The 16580-nt window shown below is 45.3% G+C and overlaps 1 protein-coding gene across 1 annotated transcript; it reads left to right on the top strand.

Annotated features, from left to right (window-relative positions):
* The first annotated feature begins 3563 nt into the window (after nt 1-3563).
* LOC119550095 (toll-like receptor 7) lies at nt 3564-8968 on the top strand. The gene has a single exon (XM_037858574.1). The coding sequence runs from the start codon at nt 3938-3940 to the stop codon at nt 8087-8089; it is 4152 nt and encodes a 1383-aa protein (XP_037714502.1). The 5' UTR covers nt 3564-3937; the 3' UTR covers nt 8090-8968.
* The last annotated feature ends 7612 nt before the right edge of the window (nt 8969-16580 follow it).

Below are 16580 nucleotides of genomic sequence, written 5' to 3'. Positions count from 1 at the left end.
AAGTTGATTATGTTTTATGGACAGAGGAACGATTGATATTCCAGCTATGGCAAAAATCTATCAATTTGTAGTTCAGTTTAAGCGATGTGGAGGCGGCAATAATGTAATGCCAGTGCGCCTGACAGCTGCCAGCAGGATGACTCCTTCGATGGGGATTTTCCAGCAGCAGCAGCAGCAACAGCAGCTGAATCCATTGCTGTCACACGCACTTTCCACCCATCCATATTGTTAAACCGCACTGGGTTCATTCATTAAAGCTCCAGCAATGATATTCATAACTGCAGTTTCCACTGCCATGGCAATTTTCTATTGCACCAAAAGATTATGAAAATTTTGGCCTCAAAAAATCGGGCATTCGGATGCGGATTCGTATTCGGATTCGCAACAGCAGCAGCAGCAGCGCAGCAAAATGGAAAATAACTGAAATCACAAAACAAACTCGGTGCGCAAACATAAATTATGCATTACAAACGTGCTTCTGACCCATTGCCATTTTCTAATTCAATTAAAATGGTTTTTGTTTCTCCAGCCGCTGTTTTTGCTGCTCGCTGGGGCGGCATTTGAATACGATTTCCCAAGGAGCGGAGCGGGAAAGTTTCTGAAAAGGCCGCTGGGAAAGTTGGAGCAGCGCATCCAGGCAGCCAGACACTAATTTGACATAGTTATGCGAGTCGAAATGAAAGCTGCAATGAGGATTTTGGCCGTGGCCAACGCGCCGTATGAATAATATTTAAGCTGTTGCAGTTGCCGCAGCAGCCAACAAACATTAGGCCACTTTTATGGAAGTCGCTTCTGGCCAGGCAGGTACACGAAATGCCCATAAAGTCCAGAAATCCTTAACTACATTTTACTGGGTTAAATTTGACAGAGTTAGTCAGCCAAAAAACCTTGAATTACGAATATTTTAATCTGTTTTTAGACTGTACAACAATTTTAGTTGACTTTTTCCCCAGCAGCCCTAAAGTTATTTCGGCTAGAGTCCGCCCGAAGACACAAAAAGGGTCGACGACACACGTATGACACAGTCTGCCACAAAGTTCCCTGCACATGTCGAGTTAATGAAATTTAAAAATTCATAAAATATTCGCACCACTAGGCAAACAGTTGTAAGGAGCTTGGCAGCAGCAACAGCAGCAGCAGCAGCAACAGCAGAGCGGAAGTGTAACTCAATTAATTAATAACAATATACCAACAGGAACAGCAGTAGCAGCGGCAGAAACATTAACAAGAACAACAAACAAAATAATTAAGTAACAAAAGTTTCATATTTGCAGCGCCACAAAAACAAAACGGGACAAAAACGCAGCAGCAACAGGAGCAACAGTAGCAACAGCAACTAGAACGGCAGCAACATCGGAGCGGAAAAGCCGGGCAAAGTTTCCAGCTCCCCATTTCGAGTTATTTTTTTGGGGGGAGGGCCGTAGCAAAGTTGTTGCTCTTGGCGGAAAGTTTTTTAATGTAATTTTAAGTGGCATAAGTCGACAGCCGAAAAGGCCAGCCAGCCAGGTGATAGAGACCTGCGAAATTAGAGCGGCGAACCCCAGTGACACTAAACAGTCCGCATTGGACATTTCCTCCGCAAAGCCGAGTTGGCATATTAGTGGCATTCAAACCGTAATATTGCTACTGCCGATGGTGCTGCCGCCGTTGCATGCAACACTCATATGCGATATTTATGGCCTGAGAGGTGAGCAGCAGTAGCTGCGAGTAAATAAACCTGAAAATTATGATGAGGCAAATGGCAGTGGCAGTAAAGAGCACCAACAAGTTTCCATGAACCACTCAAAGTGCCAAATAAGTGTGGCTTTTTCTGTGTAGCAAAATAATTTCAGCGCTTGAAGCTGCAGCCAAGTAAAGCCCCAAACAGCCCGTAATGGCGTTTTCAATTCTAAAAAACGGGATTGACAGGAGTCTTTACGCCGTTACATGCTTCCCAAAAACTGAGCAAAATCGAACTCCCACTAAGAAGCCCAAGGAAATGTTTGACAGCGACTGCAGCAGCAGCAGCAACTGCAACACACTGCAAATATTGCTAAAATATATTTAGCATACAACCATAGATTAGGCATTTAACGACAACAAAACACTGGGGAGAACCGCAGAAAACGTGGCCAAAAGCACCAAAAGCACTAACAGCAATAGCACAAAAGCAATTGCAGCTGCAACAACAGCAGCAACATCAGCAGCTGTTAAGAGCCAAGCAGCATGCAACATGCTGAAACCGAGGCAACTCACTACACTATATACATGCAACACATATCGCGAGTGCAACACGAGGCAGCAAAACTGAGAACTGACTCAGAGAACTGCCATCCAAAAGGGGGCGGGGCAGGGGGCGAAATGTTGCCAGCCAGCAGCAGCCTGTTGCCGGTTCTAGTTAACCCTCTGAGGGTCCTAGGTGACAAATTACGTCGGGAACTTAAATCTATAAAGTTGTTATAAGATAGTTATTATTTATAAGGAATTCGGATTTCTTATATTAAGTTAGTTACCCACTTAGAGAGAATTCTGAGGTTCTCATCTGAGTTGAAAATGTTCTTAAAAATTGAACCAAGTTTTAAAGATGAAAATGTTTTCATTGTTTATCTCAACAACTAAACTATTAGTCCAGTTAGTAGTTGATACTTATTGAAAAGTTGTTAAGTAAACTCAATTTCTTTTCTTACCATTTCGTTCTAATATTGAGAACATTCATGTCAAAATGTACTTACATGGTTTTTAAGAACGAATGTTCTCAATTCAAGAACAATGTAGTTGAAATTTCACATAAATTTGATTTGTGAACTTATAATATTTTATCTAGGTTTAGTTCAGTCTAGGTTACCTATAAATATATTATAACAATAATCTAATAAATCTAATGCCATAACTTAAAACGAAAACATGTTTTCATTTCTGTTAAATGCCTTGCATAATGGATCGCATTCTTGATAGACCCCATACAAAAGACCGCATTTAAAACTGATCAGCTAATTCCGAAGTGATTGCCACTTATAGCCGATCGAATAATCTTGGGGTCAATGCAGATAAGAAGATAGCTGATAACCCCATCTGAATTATTCCATTTCCCAGTGCTAATTGTGGGACAGTACACAAATCGGGGAGAGAGGGTTAAGGCTAACTGTTTTCCTCCCATTTCCATTCCCTTTCCCATGTGTTGTGTGTGTGTGTGCAACATTTCCCCTACTTTCGGCAAGAGCGAGAGAGTGAGCAGCCAGCTCTCTCACGCGTGTGTGTGACATATGCAACGGGCAGGAAATGCAGCAGCAGCAGCAGCAGCAGCAGAGCGTGTGTGTGTGAAGGCAGCGGAGAGCAAGAGCAGAGCAGCGCAGCGGCAGCGGCAGAGCTGCATGTGTGTGCTCGCTCGCGAGAGTGCATGCACATGCACATGCACATGCACGTGTAGCGTGAGCGTGTTGTCTGTCTGCCGCCGCGGCGCCGGCTGTGTGTGTGTGTGTGCGAGCGCTGCCACGAGGCGGCGGCAGCGACGTCGTCGGCTTCACATTTTCAACGAGCCAACGGAGTCGAGATGGCCAACTCCAGCAATCAGTTTGAATCGAAACGCGAGGCGGTAAACATGTTTTGAGAAAACGAGCTCTCGCCGAACGAACGAAGTCGAACACACTGAGTCGCGCCAAGTGCCAAGTTCAAAATAAATACCCAACTACCAATTTACCAAATTGAAATTGAAAATCGAAAAGAAAACAAAAGTGCTAAATCGCAAAACGCAAAGCCAGCTCACACCAGGATTACAGGGCAATAGGGCTGCGGAAAAGCGATCGAAAAATGAAAACCAGAAAGTGACCGAGTTGTGCTCAAACACCGCAACCCACAACAACAACAACCCACGGCTAACGCAGCTGACCAAAAAAAAAAAAAAGATACGAATATCGTTGTTAAGTTAACCAAGCCAACACCACCCAGCAAACCAACCAAAATGCCACTTACAACTCACATTGTTGCCCTCGCCTGCTGCCTGTTGCTTTCGCTGCTCGTGGCCCAGGCGCATGCGCAGCAGCAGCAGTGCAACTGGCAGTACGGCCTCTCCACCATGGACATCCGGTGCAGCGTGCGCGCCTTGGAGGCCACTTCCGGATCCCCGCTGGACCTGCAGGTGGCTGAGACGGCCGGCCGTCTGGAGCTGCAGTGCAGCCAGGAGCTGCTGCACGCCAGCGAACTGTCCTCGGGACTCTTCCGCCAGCTGCAGAAGCTCTCGGAGCTGCGCATCGATGCCTGCAAGCTGCAGCGCGTACCGCCCAACGCCTTCGAGGGCCTCATGTCCCTCAAGCGCCTCTCTTTGGAGTCGCACAATGCGGTCTGGGGTCCGGGCAAGACCCTCGAGCTGCATGGGCAGTCGTTCCAGGGCCTGAAGGAGCTGTCGGAGCTCCATTTGGGCGACAACAACATCAGGCAGCTGCCCGAGGGCGTCTGGTGCTCCATGCCCAGCCTGCAGGTGCTCAATCTCACCCAGAACCGGATACGCTCGGCCGAGTTCCTTGGCTTCTCCGAGAAACTCTGTGCGGGATCGGCTTTGAGTAATGCCAATGGAGCCGTCAGTGGTGGCTCCGAGCTCCAGACTTTGGATGTCTCGTTCAATGAGCTGCGTTCCCTGCCCGATGCCTGGGGTGCTTCGCGTTTGAGGCGCCTCCAGACCCTCAGCCTGCAGCACAACAACATCAGCAGCCTGGCGCCCAATGCTTTGGCTGGTTTGGGTTCCCTGCGCGTGCTGAACATCTCGTTTAACCATTTGGAATCCCTGCCCTCGGAGGCCTTTGCCGGCAACAAGGAGCTGAGGGAACTGCATCTGCAGGGCAACGATCTGTACGATCTGCCCAAGGGACTGCTGCATCGTTTGGAGCAGCTTTTGGTGCTCGATCTGAGTGGCAATCAGCTGACCAGCCACCACGTGGACAACAGCACCTTTGCCGGCCTGATCCGCCTGATTGTGCTGAATCTCTCGAACAATGCCCTCACCCGCATCGGAGCCAAGACCTTCAAGGAGCTGTACTTCCTGCAGATCCTCGACATGCGCAACAACTCCATTGGGCACATCGAGGAGGGTGCCTTCCTGCCGCTGTACAACCTGCACACCCTCAATCTCGCCGAGAACCGCCTGCACACCCTGGACAACCGCATCTTCAATGGACTGTATGTGCTGACCAAGCTGACGCTGAACAACAACCTTGTCAGCATCGTGGAATCGCAGGCCTTCCGCAACTGCTCCGACCTCAAGGAACTGGACTTGAGCTCCAACCAGCTGACCGAGGTGCCCGAGGCCGTGCAGGATCTGAGCATGCTGAAGACCCTGGATCTTGGCGAGAACCAGATCTCCGACTTCAAGAACAACACCTTCCACAATCTCAACCAGCTGACGGGTTTGAGGCTGATCGACAACCGCATTGGCAACATCACAGTGGGCATGTTCCAGGATCTGCCCAGGTTGAGTGTCTTGAATCTGGCCAAGAACCGCATCCAGAGCATCGAGCGCGGAGCCTTCGACAAGAACACTGAGATCGAGGCGATCCGCCTGGACAAGAACTTTCTGACCGACATCAATGGCATCTTTGCCACCCTGGCCTCTCTGCTGTGGTTGAATCTCTCCGAGAATCACCTAGTGTGGTTCGACTACGCCTTCATTCCCTCCAACCTCAAGTGGCTGGATATCCATGGCAACTACATCGAAGCTTTGGGCAACTACTACAAGCTGCAGGAGGAGATCCGAGTGACCACTTTGGATGCCTCGCACAATCGCATCACCGAGATTGGAGCCATGTCGGTGCCGAACTCCATTGAGCTGCTGTTCATCAACAACAACATTATTGGTCAGATCCAGGCCAACACCTTTGTGGACAAGACGCGACTGGCCCGCGTGGATCTGTATGCCAATGTGCTGTCCAAGATCTCCCTGAATGCCCTGCGAGTGGCTCCAGTTTCGGCGGAAAAGCCCGTTCCCGAGTTCTACCTGGGCGGCAATCCCTTCGAGTGCGACTGCTCCATGGAGTGGCTGCAGCGGATCAACAACCTGACCACCCGCCAGCACCCCCATGTGGTGGACCTGGGCAACATCGAGTGCCTGATGCCGCACAGCCGCAGTGCTCCACTGCGTCCGCTGGCCACCCTGGCCGCCTCCGACTTTGTCTGCAAGTACGAGAGCCACTGCCCGCCCACGTGCCACTGCTGCGAGTACGAGCAGTGCGACTGCGAGGTGATCTGCCCGGGCAACTGCAGCTGCTTCCATGACGCCACCTGGGCCACCAACATTGTGGACTGTGGCCGCCAGGATCTGGCCTCTTTGCCCAGCCGCATTCCCCTGGATGTGAGCGATCTCTACTTGGATGGCAACAACATGCCCGAGCTGGAGGTGGGACACCTGACCAATCGTCGGAATCTGAGAGCCCTCTACCTGAATGCCTCCAATCTGATGACCCTGCAGAACGGCAGTCTGGCCCAATTGGCCAATCTGCGAGTGCTCCACCTGGAGAACAACAAGCTCACCACACTGGAGGGCTCAGAGTTCCGTTCACTGGGACTTCTCCGGGAACTGTATCTGCACAACAACATGCTGACCCACATCTCGAACGCCACCTTCGAACCACTGGTCTCCCTGGAAGTGCTCCGCCTGGACAACAACCGCCTGAGCTCGCTGCCCAATCTGCAGTACCGCCACAGCCTGCAGGGACTGACGCTGGGCAGGAATGCCTGGTCGTGTCGCTGTCAGCAGCTGAGGGAGCTGGCCCAGTTCGTCTCCGACAATGCGATGGTGGTGCGGGATGCCCATGACATCTACTGCCTGGATGCGGGCATCAAGCGGGAGCTGGAACTGATGGGCAACCTGGCCAACGGACCCGACTGCTCCGAACTGCTGGACGCCAGTGCCAGCAACATTAGCTCCTCGCAGGATCTGGCCGGTGGCTACCGACTGCCCCTGTTGGCCGCCGTCCTGGTGCTGATCTTCCTGGTCGTCGTCCTCATCATCGTCTTCGTCTTCCGCGAGAGCGTTCGCATGTGGTTGTTCGCCCACTATGGAGTCAGGGTGTGTGAGCCCCGCTTCGAGGATGCCGGCAAGCTGTACGACGCCATCATTCTGCACTCGGAGAAGGACTACGAGTTCGTGTGCCGCAACATTGCCGCCGAACTGGAGCACGGTCGTCCGCCCTTCAGGCTGTGCATCCAGCAGCGGGATCTGCCCCCGCAGGCCTCGCACCTGCAGCTGGTGGAGGGAGCCCGCGCCTCCAGGAAAATCATCCTGGTGCTGACGCGCAACCTCCTGGCCACCGAGTGGAACCGCATCGAGTTCCGCAACGCCTTCCACGAGTCGCTGAGGGGCCTGGCCCAGAAACTGGTGATCATCGAGGAGACGAGCGTGTCCAGCGAGGCCGAGGATGTGGCCGAACTGTCGCCCTACCTGAAGTCCGTGCCCTCGAACCGCCTGCTCACCTGCGACCGGTACTTCTGGGAGAAGCTGCGCTACGCCATCCCCATTGAGCTCTCGCCACGCGGCAACAACTACACCCTGGACCACCACGAGCGCTTCAAGCAGCCCGTCTCGCCGGGCATGATCTTCCGCCAGGCGCCACCACCGCCGGCCTACTACTGCACCGAGGACATGGAGGCCAACTACAGCTCCGCCACCACGGCCACGCCCTCGCCGCGACCCACGCGCCCTGGAGGAGCCGCCCGCATTGTGGACTCCATGCCCATGCCCATGCGCCCGCCATCGGAGCACATCTACCACAGCATCGAGTCGGAGTACAGTGCGTACGATCAGCACGAGGCGCTGTCCATGATTCCCACGGGCCTGATGCACCAGCAGCAGCAGCAGCAGTTGCGCCTCCACCAGCAGCAGCAGCAGCAGCGGTTGCTGCAGCCGCAGTTCCGGGCCATGCCGCAGCAGGCAATGCCGGTGGCCTCGGCACCGGTGCACCTGCGCAGTGGCAGCGGTCTGAGCCAGGCCAGCACCAGCACCCAGTCGACGGCCCAGGCCTCCACATCCGCAGCAGCGGCGCAGCAGCAGCAGCAGCAGCAGCAGCAACAGGCAGCTGGCGGCAGTGAGGCGGCCAATAAGAACGGCCAGGCCTTCCTGGTCTAAAGCTACCCCCAATGGCCATCTACAGGGGTCCTTCGGCGCAGGAGCGGCCATCTTGAAGCTGATCGCTCACTGGCGCACAAGGACTCGCGGAAGAGGAAGCAGAAACAGGATCCACACACCACCACCACCACCACCACCACACACACACATCCAAAACAAAAAGACTTTTTCGTAGGCATTTCGTGGAGACCCCATATATTTATATGTATTTTTTTTGAGAAGCATTTCGCCTTTGGATGTTGTGGTTGTTGACGTTCCGTAGTTGTGTAGCACTGCCAAAAAAAAAAACGAGAAAAACTGAATACAGAACACGCACAAGACACGCCCACAACACATTCATATACGAGCATATAGGCATACATTATAGAATTACCATAAACGTAAACAAACAATTACTAGAAATGTTTTTCAGAAACACTTTCAAATTCAATGTGATATATTAATTAACTATAATTAAAGCGGCACACTAGACTACGGCCCTAACTGTAATGCGTAGACCTATGTAGTAGTTCTAGCCAGGCGTACAGAACGTAAACCTAATGCAAAACTAAACTATTGTTAACTACAACTAAAAGTAAACACACATTCGTTCGTGTTCGTCGATTCATTCATCCTAAGCTACACGAAACAATAACTAATTGAATATTTGATAAACTTACTTGTATATAGAACAATCGCAAGGGCAACCACATTTAGAGCACTTACTGTATTTATGTATCGTACTGTATAGAGATGGCGGAGCTAAATTAATTGAATTAAATTTACTTAATGACGAAATGTATTATTAAACTAATTATTACAATTACATAAAAGCGAGCAGAAGAGTATATCTGCGGAAATAAAATGCAAAACATTACAAAAATATTGACAAAAATTAAATCACAACCATCTTTGCACTCGACTTGCGGCTGGGCTGGGGGAAAATGTATCTTAGAGATGGCTCTAAGGGGAGGTGAAATTAATTGAGGTACGGTTTTTTTTTTGCAAAAGGCAATCCGAGTCCTGCTGTGTCGACACACGTGCAACTGACACCGTTCCCACAGGGACACAAAGGACTACAAAAAATGCTGCAAATTTATTCATTTCCATTCCGCATTTCCTCTGTGGGCATGGCAAAGGTCACAGGGCAAACGTTAACTAAAACCCAAATGCATAACTGAATTGCGAATACTAGTTAAACAAAAGCTATGCCCAAAGTTAATTGCTTGTAAATAATTGTGTATAAATAAATTAATGAAAAACGCACTCAAACAAACACTTTGCATATGCCACAGCCAATCGCCACACACGCACATTCGCTTATGTAAATTATTATTTGCGAAATTATAAAACAAAATTAAAATGCGGTCCAGTGCGAAAATTGTATTTCGACCATTTGCAATTGCATAATTCTTATTTTTTCATGGGCCGGCAAACCGCAACTCTATCATCAGCTAATATCCCGAAATAAAATAATATAAAATATAAAACAAAAAGGATGGAAACAAAACCCATATAATGCATTTAATTTAGACGCATGGCCGAACAACTATATAAATGGATTAATGTTACAAACGATTCAGTTTTCCTAATTAGCTTCGCTTTCAGAGTGCGGCACATTAAACTCTGCGGGGTATTTAAAGCCTGAGTAAGTTTTGGGACAAGGAAAAGCCCCATAGCATATCTTTAAGTTCGAAATTTATGACCAGCGTATTGGCATGTGTCTATTTCTGGTATAACCCTGACACTTTTTTGGCAAAGTCACAGTCAGAGCCACAAGCTCTTGCCAAAGTCGTGGCCAAAATCGATGGATGCGCTGGTTAGAAAAGCAAACCCGGGTATTGCATACTTCATGAGGGCCAAACTCTATGTCATGTAATGCACTTTACACAGCCACACACACTCGCCGCCATCGAATGGCAAATTAAGTGTGTCAATTCGCTGGTGGAAAACGCGAAAAATAAAAAGAATCTTCCAAATCCCAGCTGCAAAAGCCAAAGCAAAGCAAACTAATTGAAAATCAATAAGTAACCAACAGTAAGCACAGCAAAGTGAGTGCAGGAAAATGAAGGAAAGTCCCAGCTAGTTGCCAATTTAATGGCGAAATGGAAAGAGCGCTCTTTCAGATACACAGATACATTCAATCGGGTGGGGTCCAATGGCCATTGACAATCGCGGGAAAAACCCTTGGCCTTTGGCGGAAAAGCAAAATAAAATTGCATAGAGCTGATAGCGATTACCAGGATGTGTCAATAGTAATTAAACCGCCATTAAATAAGTGATTAATTAAGAACGGTGCGTCAAAAAAAGTCGCTTAATGGAATGTAGCACTTGGATTGCAATAATCCAGATACATTAAAACGATTTATGGAAATCAAGCATGGCAAATTTAAAGCAAAAACATCTTTTTTTATCGCTACACACAAAAAAATTGATAAAAATTACCTATACAGATAGTTACATATTTATAAAAAATAGTCACATGAAGGGTTTTGCTGCTTTGGTTACCATTCAATAGTAAGACTACCATAAAGTAAAAAGTTGTGTATATTTAGTTGTTGGGAAAGTAACTATTTCTTTGGTCAAGTAAACAATTCGATGGGTTGGCACCATTTAACTATTATATAGGTCAATTTTACTACAAAGTTTTTTTGTGTTTATCAATTTAAAGAAAAAGAAAAAATTTAACAGAAAAGAAATAGATTTTCTTTAAAAAGTTTGAAAATTAAATATGGTTAAAGCCAGACCTTTAATAAGTTTATAAATAAAATATTTTAATAATATAGGTTCAAGTTCATTATAATATAGGTCAAATTGCATATCAATATATTTATTGATATTACATATTTCCATGTTATTATGATTTTAAAGTTAGTTATAAAACAAGGGAACTGCTATCCAACTTCTTATACTCGAAGACTCCACAACTCAATCAACTTCTTTAATTTGCAACATTAATATCTTATGGGTTCGGGCAACTACTGAAATCGATTTAAAGTTTTCCCGCAGCGCCACCCACTGAATGTCATTAGCCGGCACTCCCGACTTGACCAGCTCTCGTCTAACGACGGCCCAGAAAAGTGAACTGAAGTGAAGTGAGGTGGGTTGACGCGTTTGCAAAAATTGAACAATATTAAAAATGCATTTATGCAAATTTAATTGCACGGGTGTGCAATGTGCACTTGCATAAGCCGCGGCGGCGGAGAACCCGAAGAAATGGATAAAGCCCATTAAGCTGTTGGGTCGGAGTCCAAGAAAATTGATTTGTTTAATAATTAAAACATGCAAACTGCATGTGTAAGGCAAATCACTTGCGGGCCATAAAAGGTATTACCAGGTTGTGCGATATGGTCATATTCGCGGACCATTAACCTGTTGTTCAGCCGGTTGTCATAGTGGAATTTGCAATTAATGCTGGTTGACAGCGAGCGATAAACACTAGACATATATGGTGTAGGTTTACCCACGGATAACGCCGAATAACGGGCTTGTAATGAGGCCCCCGAGGCAACATCCCTGCCATTATTTACTCGCGCACAAAGTCAATAGGGATTTTCAGCTGGGCATGGAACTAAATTTTGATTTGCCAATCCTCAACAAAAACATTCGTGGGGCGTGAGCGTAAAGCGGAAACACAAATATTTATGCTTTATTAAAAACCAAAATTAATACACTAAAACAACAACGATTATGCGTGGCATACATGAAATATCGCTGTAACTACACAAACAATCCGCCCGAAGGTTGGGCTAACATGTACATTTTTTTTTGGGGGGTGGCCAACTGCAACCCTCCCCGGCTTATCGGCATTTTGACCGGATTGCTAAGCGTCCGCCCATTCCAATGGGTCAAACAACAAAAAAAAAAAAGGGTTTTCATTTCTACCAAATATTTCGCATTCCCTTCCTGCCACCCTGCGTTTTTCGTTTTTTGTTGTTTGTTAATAAAAAATGCAAACAAGGGTGGATTTGCAGGGGGGAGGGGCAGGACGAGGGCCGCTCGAAACAAAACAAAAACTGGTTCAGTGTGGCAGCGGAGTGCGAGGGCAATGCGATAGGTATAGGTACGCCAACTATTTGCATACTCGTACAGCACTAAGCGCATAAATAGACAACTACAAAACAAGTTGGCCGACACGACGGTGGGTCGAGATGACTGACCGCCATTCGGTAGGTGGCTACGGCTATGGGCCCTCGGTCAATCTGGCCCAGCTCCGTCCTGACCAGGCCAAATTGGGCCGCAATGCTGCAGAGTGGGGCGAAACTATTGTCTGCAGTCGGCTGTTTATGCATGCGGTTCTCGCGAACTCGAATATTTAACTATTTCGTTGTGCGACGCCCGGGTCCTTGAGAAACCAGAAAGGAATCAGTCCAACTGGTCCTTTATATTGGTTAAGTGAAGTGGTGAATGCTTAACGCAAATAGGAATATTTCGCCGTTCACTGAATACAATCTACATATTAGGTGGCTATTAGTATCTATTAGATACTATCTAAGCAACAGCATTTCATTTCCGACGGATGAAATAGATATATCTTAGAAATAGTTTTTTAATATATCAAAATAACAATAGATTTAAAACTTTTGGTCACAATGTAATTAAAAAAAGGTCTTCAGATCTTGGAAACATCAGCGGATCTACGGGGGGAAATATAAGGATAGATGGGAGATCTATCGGAACAACAAGTATATGTAATATGTATTTTATATAATTTTTTTTTTTATTTCTACTCAACAAATTTTTGTAAATTATTCGCCCCTCCAAACCAAATTCTGAATCCGCCACTGCTTGGAAAATATCATTTCAATTTCTTTACCATCGCTAGAACTTTAAGATTCCTCCCCATAAAATGAGGTCATAACTCTACTTAATACGATCTGGTTTCTTGTTAAGTGTGTTTATCGCACCCCCTTCAAAATCAGGAAAACTTTTGTTTTCAATCACTTTGGAACTTTTACAAGACGCATTGAGCTTCCCCTCGAAAAATACTTGTGTTACGTTGACACTGATTGCCAAAGAAAGTATCGTGGAGTTGATGTGGGGGTAACCCACTTGTACTGGAACTTGTACTTGTACTTGTATATCCCTGCATTTTGAAGCGAGCATATTTTATCTTAGCCGTGGCAATCTGCGTAAAATTATTTATTCATATTCATAACTTTTTCGCTGCCATTCTTGTGCAATCACATTCGCTGACTGGCTGAGAGAGTGGCTGACTGACGCACTGACAAACTGACTGCTGCAACAGTAAGAGCATCCATCCTGCCCCACCCTGCACCACTTTTGCCCCACCATCGATGAATACGCCAGTGCACTGGGAGAAACGAATATTTTGAAGCTTGGTACTTTATGGATGAGGAAATACAGTAATCTATTGAATTGGTCTATAATATTTAAAATAAACCTTTATATTTGTATAATTTAGATATTGATGTGTACATTTTTTTCTATTTAGTGTCACAACCGAACTAATATATTTTAAACATATTCGTTAAAAATGTGAAACCTTTTACCGAATTGTTAAGTTTTTAAAAAAGATAGAGTTATTATATAAATACAATAATGTAGTCAATTGTATTGGTCTATAATATTTAAAATAAACCTTTATATTTGTTAAATTTCGTTTTTGATGTGTACTTAATTAGTATATATTAATCATATTACTTAAAAATGTGAAACTTTTTACCAATTCGTTAAGTTTTTAAAAAAGATTGAGTTATTAATACTTATGCAATTTAAATGAATTTCGCTGTGCCTTACTTCCTAGTTTTGGGTGGATAGTATTATATAACTATATAGATATTTACATTTTATTCTTATACTTATGTATAAATATCTTAAATTAAAAAATACTAAACAATTTTTAAGTTACTCTTAACTTGTTTTTCTGTGATTTTAGATAGCTTGTTATATTACTTAATTAATATTTAAATTGTTTCTATATTTACCAGTATAATAATTTTCGCCTTCTCCTAGTTCTTAAATTTGATATTAATATTTTTCCAAGCTTATCTCTAAGTTCGATTTTCTTCAAATATATAAAAATATTTTTTTCTCAGTGTGACATTCAGCGAATCGTGTGCCGCTTTCGCATTTCCCACGGCATCACAATGTAGCCGCTGTGTTTGTTGCCGTTGCTGGCGATGTGTTGTTGCCGCTCCACAGCCTCACCTCGAATTCTACAGAATGGCAAAGGTGGGCTGGTGAAAGGGGGCAGGTGGGCTGGTGGGGAAGCGACGGAGGCAGTCTCGCGCACTTCCTTCATTTGCATTACAATGATAAACTCCAAAGTGTGTGCCAGAGAATTTCTTAATTTTTTTCGCCTTGTTTTCGTTTGAATAGCTGCTGTTGCTGCTGCTTCTGTTTCTTTTGATTTTAGTTTTCCATCTTATATGTATGGCTGCCTGCCCGGCATGGAGATATTTGCGCAAAAGGCAAAAAGCAGAGAGAATCGGGCATAAGTTATTTATGGACGGGTTCTTGCCTTTTGGCTTTGTGATTGGCACACAGCTGCTGCGTAGACCGACAGCCAACCTTACCCCAAAACATCTCTCCGAAATCAAAGATAGAACCGAGTTTCATCATCGGTAGCTGAACATCATGTGGAACCAATTTAGCCCCGATTCGTTTATAAGAAGTGTGGAAACAAATGAGTTATCAAACCGAATGCCACGCTCATTAGGCATAAATTTAGCATAGATACAGTGTAGAATGCTGCCCAAAAAAGGGGTGCAGCCCGATATGGACTTCCAAATGTGTCATCGACAGTTCTGTGCGACAGTTCCACCCGAAATGCCTAATGAAGACATCAATTCGAGAATTCGGCCCCAATGTAAATTATTATTTGTGCCTCATTTCGATTGACTTGGCACAATCAACAACGAGCACATTTCCCAGCCCCGGCTAATTGTTATGCAATGCTGCGGGGGCATTCGAGCAGTTGAGGTTCTGCCAAAGGAAACGCCATTAAGAGATAGTCATTGAACTTGGTGCGACGTCATCGACACATTTTTTGGCAGTCCCACAGCCGCGGCAACAGGCAGCAAAAAGCTTCTGGCTGATGGAGCCTCAAGTGGTAGTACAGTCAAGCCAGGAAAAAAACTGATGATACTGATACTTTTAAGTTGTTGTTGCCAAAATGTTGACTTTGGGATGAGAAATCTTTAAGGTATTATTTATTCCAACTCAATATATAGTGGTATGTTGTACTAATCTAAAGAGTATCTAGAGTAGTATCAACTTAAATGTAATAAATTCAGTGTCAACATAAGATAGCAAAACTGTATAAAACACAAATTTTAAATATTTATATGTTTGTTTCGAAAATATTAGTTCCTTAATAAAACATAAACAAAATTTCTGTATTTTTCTATATTTATAGTCTAATAGGAATCTTATTTGTTGGTAAACCATTTATAACTTTTCTGCTTTATTGTGTTATAGTCATATCTTAAGTATTGTAATGCTATCTTGACCTTTTCTCATATTTACAAAATGTATATACATATCATAATTATGATATTTGAATATTTGAATACTACAATCTTAGATACTTTGCAAAATATTAATATCAATTATGAAAAGTATCATAACGTAATTTTCTTTCTGTACAATATAGTTATCTATATCACTGTTCTTCATAGCGATTCTTGAAGCTATCATAATTTAATATAGTTATCTATTCCCCGGTCCCTCATAGCGAGTGGCCACTGTGTGGGACCCACTCGTACATGGCGACCGCAAGGCGATACCCCGAGAGAAGAGAAGTGAGCAGTCGGGCCACTTGTGTTTATCATCTCTCCCCTTTTTGTACAAATCATCAACTTAATTATGCTTATATTAAGGTTTTTATCTGCACGGCTGACTTTTCACATGGTAGGAAGGCAAGTGCCGGTAGCTCGAGTGCAACAACTCGACTTATTTGTTGGGGTCGGTCGGTCGGTTGGTCGACTCCGATCTGAGCCACTGTATCTGTATCTCGGCATCCGTATCTGCGCATCTCCGCCGAGCGTGTGTGTGAGTGTGTGTGCGTTTGTCAAGTGCACTCCTGGCTTATTTGCATATAGTAGGCACTTTGGTAATTGAATTCAGTTAGCCACCGCAAAAAGATGGGACTCACGCGCACGCTTGATTGGGGCAACAGACCCTTATAATGTGTTGACTGCCTATGACTGTGCCTGGCGAGCTGGAAGGTGGAAAATGGAAACTGGAAACTAAAGACCGTGGGCCCGGATCGCTCGTCTTATGATTAAGTCGGGCCTCCGGACGGGGCCACAATTAAGCAGAACCTTTCTAGGCACTCCAAAACGAAACTACAGTTACAAAAGCGGAGAAGGAGCCAAGTGCTTGGGCCAACAAAACAATATGCAAATGCCGATGAATGAATTCCAATTAGGCAAAAAGACGATGAGAATGACGCACGAGTGTTGGTAAAAACAAAATATCCACTGGATGTGCGTGTGCTTGAATTTTCAAATACGATTGCACACAGTCATAAATAATTTTTCTAACG

The sequence above is a fragment of the Drosophila subpulchrella genome, chromosome 2R (assembly GCF_014743375.2).
Source record: "Drosophila subpulchrella strain 33 F10 #4 breed RU33 chromosome 2R, RU_Dsub_v1.1 Primary Assembly, whole genome shotgun sequence".
Classification (NCBI taxonomy): domain Eukaryota; kingdom Metazoa; phylum Arthropoda; class Insecta; order Diptera; family Drosophilidae; genus Drosophila; species Drosophila subpulchrella.
Note: the sequence above shows the minus strand (reverse complement) of the source record. Positions and strands in the feature narration are given on the sequence as shown.

Bases quoted from the DNA above. Each gene is read 5' to 3' on its own strand.
- LOC119550095 (XM_037858574.1), top strand. From the start codon at position 3,938: ATGCCACTTACAACTCACATTGTTGCCCTCGCCTGCTGCCTGTTGCTT.